At 40.1% G+C, this 17,857-nt stretch overlaps 1 protein-coding gene across 1 annotated transcript in view; it reads right to left on the reverse strand.

The window, feature by feature from the left end:
- SPMAP2L (sperm microtubule associated protein 2 like) overlaps positions 1-17,857 on the reverse strand; it is an 81,204-nt gene that overhangs the window by 40,668 nt on the left and 22,679 nt on the right. Inside the window, exons 3-4 of the mRNA XM_064286315.1 lie at positions 11,909-11,939; positions 5,482-5,547 (exon numbers count right to left, since the gene is read on the reverse strand). Coding sequence (XP_064142385.1) covers positions 5,482-5,547; positions 11,909-11,939 — 97 coding nt within the window. The remainder of the gene's footprint in view (positions 1-5,481; positions 5,548-11,908; positions 11,940-17,857) is intronic.

Consider the following 17,857-nt stretch of genomic DNA (forward strand, 5'->3'; position numbering starts at 1 on the left):
TGATGCAGGAAGCATCAAAAGAAGATGGAAGGAATACACAGAGTCACTATACCAAAAAGAATTGGTTGACATTCAACCATTTCAGGAGGTAACATATGATCAGGAACCGATGGTACTGAAGGAAGAAGTCCAAGCTGCACTGAAGGCACTGGTGAAAAACAAGGCTATGGGAATTGATGGAATACCAACTGAGATGTATCAATAAACGGATGCAGCGATGGAAGTGCTCACTCTTCTCTGCCAAGAAATTTGGACGACAGCCACCTGGCCAACGAACTTGAAGAGATACATATTTATGCCTACTCTTTTTTTCCCAAGAAAGGTGATCCAATTGAATGTGGAAATTATCAAACAATATCATTAATATCACATACAAGCAAAATTTTGCTGAAGATCATTCAAAAGCAGCTGTAGCAGTATATCGACAGGGAACTGCCTGAAATTCCAACCGAATTTACAAGAGGACATGGAACCAGGGATATCATTGCTGATGTTAGATGGATCCTGGCTGAAAGCAGAGAATACCAGAAAGATGCTTACCTGTGTTTTAATGACTATGCAAAAGCATTTAATTGCATGGATCATACCAAATTATGGATAACATTGAGGAGAATGGGAATTCCAGAACACTTAATTGTGGTCATGAGGAATCTGTACATGGATCAAGAGGCAGTCATTTGAACAGAAAAAGGGAATACTGCATGGTTTAAAGTCAGTAAATGTATGCGTCAAGGTTGTATCCTTTCACCATAGCTATTCAGTCTGTATGGTGAGCAAATGATCTGAGAAGCTGGACTATATGAAGAAGAACGGGGCATCAGGATTGGAGGAAGACTCATTAACAACCTGCGTTATGCAGATGACACAACCTTGCTTACTGAAAGTAAAGAGGACTTAAAGTACTTACTGATGAAAGTCAAAGATCACAGCCTTCAGTATGGATTACACCTCAAATTAAAACAAAAATCTTCACAATTGGGCCAATAAGCAACATTACAATAAACGGAGAGGAGACTGAGGTTGTCAAGGATTTCTTTTTACTTGGATCCATGATCAAACCCATGGAAGCAGCAGTCAAGAAATCAAAAGACACATTGCATTGGGCAAATCTGCTGCAAAAGATCTCTTTAAAGTGTTGAAAAGCAAGGACATCACCTTGAGGACTAAGGTGTGCCTGACCCAAGCCATGGTGTTTTCAATCGCCTCATCTGCATGTGAAAGCTGGACAATGAATAAGGAAAACCAAAGAAGAAATGACGCCTTTGAATTGCGGTGTTGACAAAGAATATTGAATATACCATGGACTGCCAAAAGAAGGAACAAATCTGTCTTGGAAGAAGCACAACCAGAATGGTTCTTACAAACAAGGATGGTGAGACTACATCTCACATACTTTGGACATGTTATTGGGAGGGATCAGTCCCTGCAAAAGAACATCATGCTTGGTAAAGTAGAGGGTCAGCAAAAAAGAGGAAGGCCCTCAACAAAATGGATTGACACAATGGATTCAAGCATACGACACTTGTGAGGATGGCGCAGGACCAGGCAGTGTTTCGTTCTGTGTGCATAGAGTCGCTGTGAGTGGGAACTGACTAGATAGCACCTAAAAACAACAGGCTCCTGAACTGTAAGAGAATAAATTTCTGTTCTTTTAAGTTACCAAGTTTGTGGTAGTTTGTTACAGCAGCCGCAGGAATCTAAACTGAGACAACAAAAAGGATGGAAACTGAAATAAATAAATAAAAGGTAATAGTATTCGGCCAGGAGAATATCACTGGTGATAACAGAGTGAAGGGAGTGTCCTTGGAAAGTGGTAAAAACAAAAGCCCAGGTGGAGAGAGGCGAAGAGGTTCAGAGTTTAGGAAGCAAAGGTGGTGAATATATATTTGCTTTGCATTCACTGTTTCAAATAATAAGCAAAAGATACTTCAGACATAACAAATAAAGCTCATAAAATATGGTCCAGATGATGCCTTCTAGAGACTGAACCCTCAGGGGACTATTAACTCCTTGAAATTTGGGCCATAAAAACTAGGAAATATATAGTAGGAACTGAGAGCATTGGGGTTATGCAAAAGGCAGATGATTTGGCTCAAGGAAAATTAAAAGGAATGGATCAGTGGAGTGAGAAAGATCAAAGACTCTACAGTCGAGAAAAAAATTTTTTTCTTTTTTGTGCTTCAAGTGAAAGTTTACACAGTAGAAATTTTTGATTGAGAAATTTGCTTAAGCTGTAAACTTTCACCTAAAGCACAATAAAAGGAAAAACAAAAATAAACACTCTACAGTCAAGAAAAATGTGGACGCAAGGTTCATCAGGAAGCGGAGAGTATCCAGCACGTTAAGCAGAATACTATGTAGGTAATTCTTCTCAGTACTGCACTAGCATAAAAATCACCTCTATTTAGCTATCCCATAACTGCCAATATCAAGGACATAAAATTTTAACCTTTTATAGTCCATATCAATGATTTGATCCAGATTAAAGATTCTTATCCATACTGTAGCTGCTTGATGCAGCCATGAAATGTTACAAAGTCGGATACATAGAATTCTAGGATAAAAGAACAGCCTGAGGGTCCTTGAGGGTTTGGTGATCAGTCATCCTCTTCTGAATAGCGAAATCTGTAATCTCTTACAGATTTCCAGGGTCAGAAACCACAAAACAGTCTTCATCAGCTGATTTCCAGGGTTTTATTGTTCTGTAGGGGTCCCCGTAGGGTGTAAATGGTTAATACGCTCAGCTGCTAGCCAAAAGGCTGTAAGTTAGAGTCCACCCAGAGGTGCCTCCCAAGAAAGGCCTAGCAATCTACTTCCCAAAAAATCAGCCATTGGAAACCCCGTGGAGCACAGTTCTACTCTGACACACACGTCATCGCCATGAGTTGGCGTCAATTCCATGGCAATTGATTTGGTTTTATTGTTCTGAAATTCTTATAATTTCTTTGATTATAATAACAACTATTCATTCACTTTCATCTTTAAAATTTTTTATATTACATGAACACAAAAATTAAATGAATCTTTAGGCTTTCTTCACAGTCTTGCAAACACAATTTTTTTGAATGTTTTCTCATAGGATCCATTTTTCCTTTTAATATTTTCCTTCCTTAACTTCTGAGACCCTCCCCCCCACCCCTTCCCTGGATTTCTCTTACCTACTCTTTCTGTTTGCTTAGGTAGCTTCTCTTTACAGCTGAAACATGGCATATGCACCAGGGTTCCATCCTCCTCAGCATTTTTTCAATTATCACTAAATAATACCGATGACCCCCAAATCAGTATCTCTTAGTCGTATTTTTCTCACAAGTCCTTAGCCCATATTTCCAAATGGGAAATTTGGAAATTCATTTATGGATGTCTCAGCATCCAACACGATGAAATTTTTCTTCCACCCAAATTGTTCTCCCTCTTACATTTCCTTTTGCAGTTATAACACATTTTTACTTTATTTCTCAAGACAGGACCTAGAAATCATATTCGACTCTTCCTTTCCCTCAGATTCTTACATTTCATTTGTTGCCAAGTCATGTCAATCTATATCTTAGCTCTACCCCTCCTTTTAACCCTTAAAGCTATAATATATTAGGACCAAAAAAAAAAGCTGCTGTAGAGTTGATTCTGAGTCATAGCAACCTCATGTGTTTCAGAATAGAACTGCACTCCCTAAGGTTTTCATGGCTGTGACCTTTTGGAAGCAGATTGCCAGGCCTTTTTCCAAGGCACCTCTAGGTAGGTTCAAACTCCTAACCTTTTGGTTAGTAGGCCAGCGCTTAATCATTTGCACCAGCCAGAGACTACCTGTCTTAGGACAGGCCTTTGTTATTTATGTGCTGCATTACTGTAATACCCTCCAATCAATCTTCCTGCCTCTGTTTCTTCCTGCCATCAGAGGAACTGTTCCTTTCTAAAAGTGGCAGTGTGATATAAGTGGGATTTGTGGGTAATGGATGTATATTCAAATCAAAGCTTTGTTACCTGCAAAGTTACTTAACTTTTCGGAACTCAATTATCAAATCATTCCTTGAATTTCAAATAGGGAAGGGATGGGGGTGGCACTATTCCAAGACTATTGACAGTTTTAGCAATATTCATTAACGCACCTCTCATCAGTGTGTACCTTTCGCCAATGTATATATGTGCGTACCCACTGAGGAGTCCTGCTCCTGGCTAAAAATCTATGTGTGATTTTTCTGGCATGACCATTGCCTGTAATAGACAATTACAAAGGCTTTACCTGGCAGGCTTCAAGAGAAAAGCTGCCTTCTCCAACCAGGCTTGGTGCAGAGTCAATACACTGCAATCTCTGAAGGGAGCTGCAGTCAAGGACTTAGACTACCCACCCCCCCACCCACCCCTCACCCCCCACCCCCCACTGCCCCACCAGCCACGCTCTTCTGCAAATTTGGATTCTGAGCCTACATCGAGGCTTCTTTATCAGGGACCTCCCCCCAGAGGCCTTCCTCAGCCACCTCTGCTGAAACCTTCTTATCAGGGGGAAGGGAAGAAATCTTGAAGATACTATTCCTTGTTCTGACACAGTACTCAGTACTTTTCCACTACTAGCCTTGCCCTTCTCTCTCCTGTCCATGAAACTGCAGAAGCTTTTTGTTTGGGAATCTCCGAACAGTGAGACACGTCCCAACACCCGCTCTGACCCACCTGACCCTCGGGGCACCGTGCACCATTCCGGGGAAACGGGGAGAATTAGTTGGTGCCTTCTCTGGGTTTAACCTCTTGTTTATTACACCATCACAGTAAGTGCTTAAATCCTTGACTGTTGCTTTCATTTTGGTTCCTTGTCTTAATCATCTACTCTAACAGCGAGCAGTTTACTTCAGCTCTCTCAGCTCAGCTCCTTGACATCCATCCACAAAGAACAGTGTGTTTAAAGTATATTATGTTTTTAATCATCAAAGACAGCCTTCTAAAAATTTAGGCTTTACTCAGGAGCCAAAGAAGAAAAAAGGGAGTCCTATGACCAAGGGTGGACTGATGCCCCAGCCTCCTGGAGACCCAGAGGAGGGGTGTGCTCTAGGCAGAGGCTTAGGAAAAGCAGGACCAGGTTTTACAGGCAGCAAAATTGGACCTGGAGGACAGATGCAAAGGCATATCCTGGGGCGGTGGCTCTCCAATTTTGCTGCCTGTTAGAATTATCTGGGGAGGTTTTAAAACTCCCGAAGCCCAGGCTGCACCCCAGACCAATTAAATTAGAGTTTCTGGAGATAGGACCTATGCATAAGTCTTTTTTTAAACTCCCCAGGTGACTTCAATGGACAGACAACTTTAAGAACCACTGTCCTAGGGTTAGCCTCCCATGTGCCAACTCAACTAAGGTGACAATATTGGTTGAGTGGAGTCAGGTGAGCAGGAAAGTGGATACACCTGGGATACAGGTTTAATGACATGTAAGAATAATACTTATCTGTTTAATAAAATGGATATAACCATCATAAACAAGACCATATAACATTGCCTTACCTATCTGGTGTTCCCCACTGTTTTTTAGGCTTAGCAAGATCATGGATTCTTTTCCTAGAAAAAGAACTAACAAATATCAACTGATTAATTCAAACAGAATGCTTACATAGATATGGTTATATTAGATGACTCCTATTCGAACAAACCACATTGAGGCAAAAATAAACAATGCTATATTTGATGTGATTTGTAGGGTGCTGAAAGGCTCAAAGTAGCTAAAAATACTGTGGGCCTAAAATTCGTACTCCTAGAATCATTAACATAGTACATAATAAAATCAAGACAATAAATATTCCTAAAACTAAGAGTATATTGTCTACAGAAGACCCCCAAGTAAATGCACACTTGCTAAATGGGAAAAATCCTCAATAAGCATATTAATTCACACAAAGATGGCAAGATGACATTGGATTCTGAGGACATTGTACAGATAAATTTCAGGCAAAGTGTGGCTTTGGCAAAACTATGTTGTTGTTGTTGTTAGGTGCCATTGAGTCAATCCCAACTCTTAGCAACCCCAGGCACAACAGAACGAAATGCTGCTCAGTCCTGCACCATCCTCACAGTTATTGCTATGTTTTAGCTGATTGTTTCAGTCACTGTGTCAATCCATCTCATTGAGGGTCTTCCTATTTTTCAGAAACCCTCGATTTACCAAGCATGATGTCCTTCTCCAGGGACTAGTCCCTCCTGATAGCATGTCCAAAGTACATGAGACAAAGTTTTGCCATCCTCACTTCTAAGGCACATTCTGGCTGTATGTATTCCAAGACAGATTTGTTTGTTCTTCTGGTAGTCCATGGTATATTCAATAGTCTTCATCAACAACATAATTCAAATGCATCAATTCTTCGGTCTTCCTTATTCATTTCCCAGCTTTTTTCGTGCATATGACGTGTCATGGATTGAATTGTGTTCCCCCAAAAAATATGTGTCAACTTGGTTAGGCCATGATTCCCAGTATTTCTGCGGATGTCCTCCATTATGTGATTGTAATTTTATGTTAAAGAGGATTAGGGTGGAATTGTAACACCCTAACACCCTTACCCAGATCACACCCCCGATTCAAAGTAAAGGGAGTTTCCCTAGGGTGCGGCCTGCACCACATTTTACCTCTCAAGAAATAAAAGGAAAGAGAAGCAAGCAGAGAGTGGAGACATCGAACCACCAAGAAAACAGCACCAGGAGCTGAGCACGTCCTTTGGACCCAGGGTCCCTGTGCCTGAGAAGCTCTTTGACTATGAGAAGATTGAGGACAAGGACCTTCTTCCAGAGCCTACACAGAGAGAAAGCCTTCCCCTGGAGCTGATGCCTTGAATTTGGACTTTTACCTCATTTTACTGTGAGGAAATAAATTTTTCTTTGTTAAAACCATCCACCCGTGGTACCTCTGTTATAGCAGCACTAGATAACCAAGACAGAATTTGGTACCGAGAGTGGGGTGCTGCTCTAGCAGATACTTAAAATGTGGAAGCAGTTTTGAAACTGTCAATAGATAGAGGAGCAACAGCAGCAGAGGGCCAGCAGTAACAGAGGACCTCCAGCGGCAAAGAAGCAGCAGCAGCAGAGAACCACTACCAGCTGAACCAGGAGACCAGCAAGAGGTGGCGCTGGAACTGACCCATGAAGCAAGAAAGCTGAGTGTCTGTGCACAGGAGGCTTCCTGGTGGAGTGGGATGCCTCTGGGCACTTATTGGTAGAGCTAGGCTTACTGACCCACGGAGCAAGGGAGCTGAGTGCCTATGCACAAGAGGCTTCCTGGTGGAGTGGGGTGCCTCTAGGCATTTATCGGTGAAGCTACAGAGCTTTGGAACACTTGCCCCAGCAGGGCAGATGCTGATGTGAGGCCCGAGGAGCCCAGAGGCCAAGGAACCAGGAAGCAGAAGCTGAAGAGACAAAGAACATAAGAAGCCGAGCTGCTTCAGTCTCAAAAGGTATGGCCATAACCTCAGGGGTTTCAAACGGTGGTGCCACGGCCTCTGGTGTTTCTAAGGGTGGAGTTACCACTCAGGTGGACTAGGAGAATGGTGCACCTAAAGCTGAGGGAGCAGATTTGCTGTCCTATGGGCCTGGAAGGCAGAGCTGAAGCCTAGGGCCAAGGGCCTCCACTCAGAATCTGGAGAATGTGGCCAATACCTAGAGGCTGGAGGGCAGGGTTATTGTAAACTGTCTCAGAGAACAGGGGATTATTTTCAAAGCTTTGAGGGTTAATGTAATATGTTCTGCTAACTTACTTGGTTCCTGTTATTCCTTCTATCCCTCCAGTTTCTTCCATTTGTAATGGAAATGTCTAGCTTGTGCCTGTTCTGCCATTGTACCCTTAGAAGCAGATAACTTGTATTCTAGATTTCACAGATGAAGAGAAATTTTTGGATTTTGGACTTGGAGTTAAGACTTTTGCTATGATATGATGGGATGAATATGTTTTGCATGCTGCAAGAATATGATTTTGGGGGGCCAAAGGGTAGAATGTCATGGGTTGAATTGTGTCCCCCCAAAAAATATGTGTCAACTTGGTTAGGCCATGATTCCCAGTATTCTGTGGTTGTCCTCTATTATGCGATTGTAATTTTATGTTAAAGAGGATTAGGGCGGGATTGTAACACCACCCGTACCAAGGTCACATCCCTGATTTAATGTAAAGGGAGTTTCCCTGAGGTGTGGCCAGCACCACATTTTACCTCTCAAGAGATAAAAGGAAATGGAAGCAAGCAGAGAGTGGGGACCTTGTACCACCAAGAAAGCAACACCAGGAGCTGAGTGTGTCCTTTGGACCCAGGGTCCCTACGCCTGAGAAGCTCCTCAACCATGGGAAGACTGAGGACAAGGCCTTCTTCCAGAGCCCACAGAGAGAGAAAGCCGTCCCCTGGAGCTGATGCCTTGAATTTGGACTTTTAGCTACTTCACTGTGAGGAAATAAATTTCTCTCTGTTAAAGCCATCCACTTATGGTATCTCTGTTATAGGTGCACTAGATAACCAAGACAGAATTATGCTATTGAAAACACCATGGCCTGGGTCAGGTGCACTTTAATCCTCAAAGTGACATCTTCGCTTTTCAACATGTAAGAGGACTTTTGCAGCAGATTTGCCCAATGAAATATACCATTTGATTTCTTGACTGCTGCTGCCATGGGCGTTGATTGTGGATTCAAGTAAAAGGAAATCCTTGACAACTTCAATCTTTTCTCCACTTATTATGATGTTATTTATTGGCCTAGTTGTGAGGATCTTTGTTTTCTTTATGTTGAGGTGTAATCCATACTGAAGACTGTGGTCTTTGATCTTCATCAGTAAGTTTTTCAAGTCCTCCTCTCTTTTGGCAAGCAAGGTTGTGTTATCTGCATATTGCAGGTTGTTGATGAATCTTTTTCCAATCCTGATGCTGAGTTCTTCTTCATATAGTTCAGGTTCTTGGATTATTTGCTCAACATACAGATGGAATAAGTACAGTGAAAGGATACAGCCCTGATGGGCGCCTTTCCTGATTTTAAACCACACGTATCCCCTTGCTCTGTTTGAAGGCCTTCCTCTAGGTCTACGTACAGGTTCTTCACCACCACAGTTAAGTGCCTTGTAATTCCTATCCTTTGCAATGTAATCCATAATTTGTTATGATCCACATAGTTGAACATCTTTGCATAGTCAATAAAACATAGGTAAATATCTTTCTGGTATTCTCTGCTTTCAGCAGTTCGAATCCGCCAGGCGCTCCTTGGAAACTCTGTGGGGCAGTTCTACTCTGTTCTATAGGGTTGCTATCAGTCGGAATCGACTTGACGGCAGTGGGTTTTTTTAAGTGCTTAGTAAATGTTGGTTGACTTGAATTGAATCTGTTCCAACACCCCCGTTCCTATTGCAACTAACCTGTGTTTTGGTCCCTCTGGACTCTGCTCCTTAATTCAAGGTTTTCCAACCTGAAGTTCCCAAAGCCCCAGGGTGTCTATGGGAGTCCACAACCTTTAGAACATTGCAAAAAGTCATAAGGAATCCTGTACTACCCACAATAATGCTGTAGAGGCTACCCAAAATACCAAATTTGTTTCTGAATTATATCATCTCCATATGTTACCTCATGCTGATAGAAGATGATTAACGTTTATACATGTCTTTAACTTTATAAAAAAAATTAATGTTTATTTTGTGAATAAAAATATTTTCAAAATGTAAGATTGTAGTAGTGAGTATGGATAGTTAATAAAAAGATTCTTTGGTGGTAAAAAGTTTAGGGTCTACTATGTAATTCATATGGTGCTACTCTCTAGCCATGTTCATTAATATCTAGAAGGGATGAAGATATATCCATTACCAGAAAGGAAATTTACATCCTTGTTCAACAGAAGACTGGCTCTGCCATACAGTTGTGTATGACCCCTGCAGAGAAAGCCTGTGCCAACTTTCCAGGGAGGGTGGCTGGGATGGAGGACAAAGAAAGCCAGAGTTCCAGACAAAACATCTTATTATATATCAATCTTTACAAGGAAGTTAGCTTCTGACTTCTGTCATCACCTCTGAGCCAAGATTTTCCCTAGCCACTTTTTCTTCACCAGCAAAATAATGTTGTTTTTTAAATGTATCCTTTTATACCAGACAGTTCCCTAGTTTATTCCTGCACATACTTTAATTGGGGCTGTTATTTCCATTGGAAATAATCTTGTTAACGCTTGCTAAATCTGCGTGGAAGTCTGACTAATACCTCTGCCTTTTTATTCACTTATATGCCTTACGCATTATGTCACCATAGCTACATCTCTAAGCTGAATATAATAAAGATCTTAATCATAACATGGGCTTCCCTTCTCTTTCAGGAATTGCATTACATCACAAGGCCTTGTCACATTCCCTTGCATAAACAAAAGAAGTGTACTTGAAGGATTTTAATTCTTGAAGGCAGATTTTTTAAAAAAAAGAAAAAAAATGAGGATTACTTTACTGTCCTATGTCTTCTTTGATGAATAATTTCCTCTAGTTTGCCCATAGCTAAGAAAGTTTTTGAAATCCTTAACTTTGGTGAACAGCAATAAATATACATTTATATGGCAACAACTACAGAAATTATTTCAGGTCTAAATTGATGGGACAATCTAAATAATTTTCTCTTTCGGTCAGACTACTCTTTTAGATTTAACTATTCTTGCTTATATTCAGAAAATATGTTTCTTCATAACTAATTAGACACAGCACATTTGTATAATAAAGAAGAATTTTTTAGAGGACGGGGATAGGAGTAGATAATGGAGATAGCACAATTTCCTCATAGAATCAAACCCAAATCCTTAATCAATCAAGCAAAATCAAGAAGTAGTAAAAAACTAAAACAAAAGCAAAATACTAAAAACCAACACTCTCTCCACAGCCTTTTTTTTAAGTATAAACACTTACTAGGTATGAACAAGTTTCACTGCTACTCAGTCACAGGATGTCTGCTCGCTCAGCATACATTATGTGTTTGAAGTAATGTGGTATTTTGAGTGGAAACAGTAATCCCATGCAGTCACCATACAATCTTAGAAATATGACATAATTTCTCTGAATTTCACTTACAGTAAAATCTAGTTGATTATATCTGCTTTATCAACTCTTGAGGATTCTTGTGCGAAAAAGATTTTTAACTGAAAGCACTACACAAAAACAAGGTAGTAGTAATTACTGAATGAAAAGGAAGGAGAAAAACAACTAGAAAGTGTGGTAAATATAAAATACAAAATAAGTCCAAATAATATAGTAAATGTAAATGGGTTAAACAATAACAATAAATATAAACGGTTTTAACTCACCTAGTAAAAGAATGGATAGAAGGAGACTATTTACTTCTCATCTACATGAACCATTGATACAAACCCTTAGTGTTTCTCCTTAATGATCCTATTCTGCTTCCTCTCCTAACTTCATTTTCCCCAATCTAAGGGTAAACATCTATTTTCCAGGGGGCATTTATGTGTGTGTAACACACATTGTTTTGTTTTCTTTTTTTTTTCATAGAGGACATTTTCTTGAAATTTCAAAGAAATTTTTTGCTGTACTTAGATTAGATGCAAAGGGAGACTGGGATATATTGACCTGAAGCTTCACAAAATCTGTAATGCGAGACTGCCAGTGCAGAATCCTCAGCCCCTACATGTTCAGACTTAGCATGCAAAAAACCACTAGTAGCAAACAGGCCAAAAAACTGAATGACTGTACAGACAGTTCTCCTACATCTCAATCTTCTTCCTTGCCTCACTTATAATCATTTTATCTTCATTTTTCCCTTTTCTCATAGGAACTAGGATTGGAAAGGGGCCTTATGATAAAGAAAAAGTATAGAAATCCCCTCAAAAATCCCAAGATAGACTTTCATTTTAAATGCCCCAGATTGAGTCTGCCCCGTTCAGCTAGGCTGGTCCACCAGTTTAGGTCTACGAGAATAGTACTATAGCTAGTCTTACCATTTCCTTACAAATTTACCAGAAACAGGATCTGCAAAAAGAAAAGAAAAATTAGATTCAAACAGAATTAAAGACATGATTTTTAAAAAATAAGTAAGAGAATAGAACTACCATACTACCCAGAAATCCCACTCTTCAGAATATATCCTAGAGAAATAAGACCTTTACACGAACAGATATATGCACACCCATGTTTATTGCAGCACTGTTTATAATAGCAAAAAGATGGAAGCAACCAAGGTGCCCATCAACGGATGAATGGATAAATAAATTATGGTATATTCACACAATGGAATACTCCAAAAATCCAAGTGCATACTACGCATCGATAAAGAACAGTGAGGAATCTGTGAAACATTTCATAACATGGAGGAACCTGGAAGGCATTATGCTGAGTGAAATCAGTCAGTTGCAAAAGGACAAATATCATATAAGACCACTACTAAAAGATCTTGAGAAATAGTTTAAACTGAGAGGAACACATTCTTTTGTGGTTAGGAGAGGGGGGAGGGGAGGAGGGTGGGAGAGGGTTATTTACTGATTAGATAGTAGATAAGACCTACTTTAGGTGAAGGGAAGGACAACACTCAATACAGGGGAGGTCAACACAACTGGACTAAACCAAAAGCAAACAAGTTTCCTGAATAAACTGAATGCTTCAAAGGTCAGCAAAGCAGGGCCAGGGGTTTGGAGACTATGGCTTCAGGGGACATCTAAATCAATTGGCAAAATAAAATCTATTAAGAAAACATTTTGCATCCCACTTTGACGTGTGGCATCTGGGGTCTTAAACGCTAGCAAGCAGCCGTCTAAGATGCATCAATGAGTCTCAATCCACCTGGATCAAAGGAGAATGAAGAACACCAAGCTCACAAGGTAATTATGAGTCCAAGAGACAGAAAGGGCTACATGAACTAGAGACCACATCATCCTGAGACCAGAAGAACTAGCTGGTGCCCGGCCACAACCAATGACTGCCCTGACAGGGAACAAAACAGAGAACCCCTGAGGGAGCAGGAGAACAGTGGGATGCAGACCCTAAATTCTCATAAAAAGACCAGACTTAATGGTCTGACTGAGACTAGAAGGACCCTCGCAGTCAAGGTCCCCAAACCTTCTGTTGGCCCAGGACAGGAACCATTCCAGAAGCCAACTTGTCAGACATGGATTGGACTGGACAATGGTTTGGAGAGAGATGCTCATGAGGAGTGAGCTACTTGCACCATGTGGACACTTGAGACTATGCTGGCATCTCCTGTCTGGAGGGGAGATGGGAGGGTAGGGGGGTTAGAAACTGGCAAAACGGTCATGAAAGGAGAGACTGAAAGGAGGAAGTAGGCTGACTCATTAGGGGGAGAGTAAATGGAGTAGGTAGTAAGGTGTATATAAGTTTATATGTAAGAGACTGACTTGATTTGTAAACTTTCACTTAAAGCACAATAAAAATTATTTAAAAATAATAATAAGTAAGAGAAAAAAACTAAACCAAACCCTTTGCTGTCAAGTTGATTCCAACTGATGGTGACCTCATGTGTTAAGGGTAGAACTGCTCCAAAGAGTTTTCTTGGCTGTAATTTTTATGGAAGCAGTTCACCAGGTCTTTCATTTATGGAGCCGTTGGGTGAGTTAAAACCACCAACTTTTAGGTTAGCATCTAGTCACAAACCACTTACACCACCCAGTTCCAGAGAAAGGAAGTGGGAAAAATATAAGTACTCAGGGGAATGGTCAAACTAAACATGTTACGCTATGTACCGAAATAAACCATAGGTGGATCAGGAAGTAAAATATTTCTTTAAATATTGAATTAGAGCGAAAAAAATAAAAGAATATCTACCTGATCATTGGGTTTTCATCTTCTAGGATTAAAGGCAGTAAAAAATACAAAGGAAAATATAAATAGATTAAAATATTTAAAATTTAAAGCTTCTATGTGTCAAAAACTAAAACTTCAGAGTGAAGAAAAATGTGAAGAAATATTTGATAAAAATATGATAGAGGCCCATAAACCTTAATATTTGAATAGTATAAAAGAGTAGGTGATTAAGAAAAACACTAAACACTAAGGTAGGTGTCAAAAGTTAAATGGACAAAGACTAGAAATTGAAAATTCATGTATGAAGATATGGGAAACCCTGGTAGCACAGTAGTTAAGAGCTACGCCTACTAACCAAAAGGCTGGCAATTCGAATCTAGCAGGCACTCCTTGGAAACGCCAAGGGACAGTTCTACTCTGTCCTATAGGGTCACTGTGAATCGGGATCAACTCAACTGCAATGGGTTTCTTTTGAGTTTTTTGGATATGAAGACATATAAAGGGCTAATAAAAAAATTCAACCTTGCTCTGATGGTTAATATTATGTGTCAACTTGGCTGGCCTATGATTCTCAGTGCTTTGGCAGACACTGGACTGGGTGTTCTTCCATATGTAATACAATTACTTTCCATGATGCGATCAGCTTATCAGCTGAAAGGGAAGTTTCCTTGGGTGTATGGCCTGCCTCCAGTATATAATTAATGTTCTGACAAAGCTCTCTGTCTCGCAATCCTTCAGTCCTCTTGCTGCATTACCTGCAGATTTTGGATTTCCCAGACCCTGCAACCTGTGATCCAGGAGAAGTCCCCAGCCTGGAGCCAGACCCATGGATTTGGGAATTGTCAGCCCCCACAATTGTGTAAGCCATTAGCTTGAAGTAAATCTTTCTATATATACTTATACATGTGTTTCACTGGTTTTGCTCCTCTAGAAAACTCAGACTAAGGCACTTGCTAATAATCAAAATGATACAAATAAAAAAGACATTTTTAAATTATCAAATTAGCAAAAAAAATTTGCAAAGGATAATGATGCTGGGAGAGTAAGATAAGACATATACTTTTGTACAGTGTTGATGGAAGTTTAAATTACTACACTCTTTATGAGAAATAATTTGACAGCATGAATAAGCAATGTTTATATTCCTTAATCCAATTCAAGAAATGTACCCTAAAGAAATAATTCCAAGTGTGAATAAACATTTATGCACAAAAATGTTCATTTCAGGGTCTTTAAAAGTAGAAAATTGGATACACCTGAAATGTCCAAATAAGGAGAAATGGGTAAGCAAATTAAAAAATTATGTTTAGAAAGTTTTTTGTAATGTGGGAAAATGCAGGAGATTATAAATTTCTTCCCTAGAAAAATCAAATGGGCCACTTTCATGCATTTGGAAAATCCTCAGCAAAATGGCCAGCTCCCAAACTCTGAAGCAGAGTTCAACAGTTGATAATCCCACCCATGTATAAAGATCCCAACTGTCTTTCCATTTTCTTCAATATGTCAGGTTGCCAAGGATCACTAGGCATCTGAGGAAAGCTTTCCTGCATTATCTGTTTCATCCACGAAAAAGAAATAGATAAAAATTACCTTGGAAGAAACAGAAAAAGATTTAAAATTTAAAAATAAAAACAGTATTGCACCCAGGGTGGGTGAAAGGCACATGGTGCAGCAGGTGGGTTGGCCAGGCTGGACTGGACCAGGGGCGGAGTTTCCCGGAGTGGACCGAACACTTCCGGGGCCAGAGAGACAGAGGCGGGGGATTTGGGAACCGCGGTTTCGGTGGACATCTGGGTCAGTTGGTATAATAAAATCTGTTTGGAAAGCATTCTGTGTCCCACTTTGGTGAGCAGCGTCTGGGGGTCTTGGACGCTGCATGGCGGCCGTCTGGGATGAGGCCGTTGGTCTCAACCCACCTGGAGTGCCGGGAGTGGAGAACACAAAGGACACAGGTAATTGTGGGCTTGGGAGACGGAGGGGGCCACATGGATCAGAAACTACATCGGCCTGGGGCTAGAGGAACTGGATGGTGCCTGGCTGCAGCCGACGGCTGCCCTGTCGGAAAGCCCGAGGGAGGGTCCCTGATGGAGAATGGGACAGTGGCATGCAGACTTCAAGTTCTCATGGGAAGACCAGACTTGGTGGTCGGACTGGGACTGGAGGGACCCCAAGGTCATGGTGCCCGGGCCTCTGTTTGCCCGTGACTGCAACTGATCCTGGGGCCAACTCTTTAGAGGGGGAATTGGACAGGACTGTGGGATAGAAAGTTATACTGGTGAGGAGGGGGCTTCTTGGCTCAGGTAGACACAGCTCCTGTCTGGAGGGGAGATGAGAGGGTGGAGGGGGACGGAAGCTGGCTGGATGGATACAGGAATGTGGGGTGGAGAGAAGGAGTGTGCTGTCTTGTTGGGGGAGAGCAACTAGGAGTATATAGCAGGGTGTATTTGGATTTTTCTGTGAGAGACTGACTTGGTTTGTGGACTTTCACTTAAAGCACCATAAAAACACATTTAAAAAATTAAAAAAAACACAATATTGTACCAGTACTAAAAGATGCTATGAAAAAATGAACAACCAGAATATAATAAAAAAAAAATTATTGGAAATGAAAATATGATTGGTAAATTTTTTTTTTAATCAGTAGAAGTGTTACAAGAAAAAGTCAAGAAGACTCTCATAATTAGGAAAAAGAAAGACAAACAGAAAGTAAGAGATATAATCACTTCAAGAGGTCCAATATCTAACAGGAATTCTAGAAAAAGAAAATAGAAACATTGCAAAGGGAAGAGAAGAAATTAACGAGGAAGTAAATTAACATAATATCCCCAAAGGTACACTGCACGGTGTCTAAATTAAAAGGGTACATCAAGTGTTGAGCATAATGAATGATAAAAAGAACTACATCAAGGCATATCATCATAAACTTCGAAAACATCAGCTGTAAAAGAGAAGCTCCTAACATTTTCCAAAAATGTCACCTAAAAACACTCAAAATGGCACTCAACAGCAATAAATGATGCCAAAAGACAAAGCCTTCAAAGTGACTAAAAAGTTATTTAAAAATTTCATATATAGCAAAACAATGAACAAGTACAATAAGGAGATTTTTCAGACATGGAAGGATACATACAGTTTCCTCCCAACCTCCTCTCATAAGTATGTACTCAGCAAAATAAGGATATATAACAAAAGAAGACATGGCATCCAGGAAACGGTAGATCCAACCTCTAAGAGAAGTCCCAGCATGATAGCCATGCAGCAGGCCTAGACAGCAACAAGAGATCAGGGGGTTCTGGGAGAGAATATCTCTGGAGTGAGCGGGGGAGGGGAAGGAATTTGACTGAATACTTGATTTTATGAAGATTTGAGAGGAAAAATTAGCATTATGATAGGAAGAAATTAAAAAATAAAAGAAAAATCTCCAGAAAACCTAAAAGTACAGGAAGGATAATCATAGTACGATATACAACTAGGTTCTGTGGTAAACAACATGCAGGCAGTCATAGTAACATAAACATTGTTTGTTTATATAACTATTATAGCTAGATAGAAGGATGGAAGGGGGAGAGTGATAGAGCTAAAACATCGTTATAGAAAGAATTAGGATAATATCTGAAATCGATAAACAAATTAAGAAAATAGCAATCATGGTTGCACAACTCTGTGAGTCTACTGAAAACCATTGAATAGTACACTTTAAATGGGTGAATTATATGGCATATGAATTACATCTCCAAAAAAAAACGGCTGTTTAAAAGAAATAGCAGATCAAGCATTTCACTTAGAGGTAAGGAAGTAAACAATCAAAAAAAACTAAATGAGTTCAAAGTGTTTGCTTCTGGGGAGCAGGCCTGGGATGAGAAGAGGGGATCAAACATGGGACAGTCATCATGTGTTGAGGATTAGAATTTTTTGTGGGGCCTAAAACTCACGCAACTGTGGCAACCTCTTTAAGAAAATAAAGACAAAATTGTGATATTAAACCATGTGTGTGTGCTTTATTAAAATATAAAATAATTAAAATTAATAAATAGGATTAATTTGTAAAGTAGGAGGAAAAATAAAATTCCAATCCTATCCAGTTTTTGTATCATTTTAAATCCTTTCTTATGGTCTCCTCTTAATTACTCACA

The sequence above is a fragment of the Loxodonta africana genome, chromosome 5 (genome assembly GCF_030014295.1).
Source record: "Loxodonta africana isolate mLoxAfr1 chromosome 5, mLoxAfr1.hap2, whole genome shotgun sequence".
Classification (NCBI taxonomy): Eukaryota; Metazoa; Chordata; class Mammalia; order Proboscidea; family Elephantidae; genus Loxodonta; species Loxodonta africana.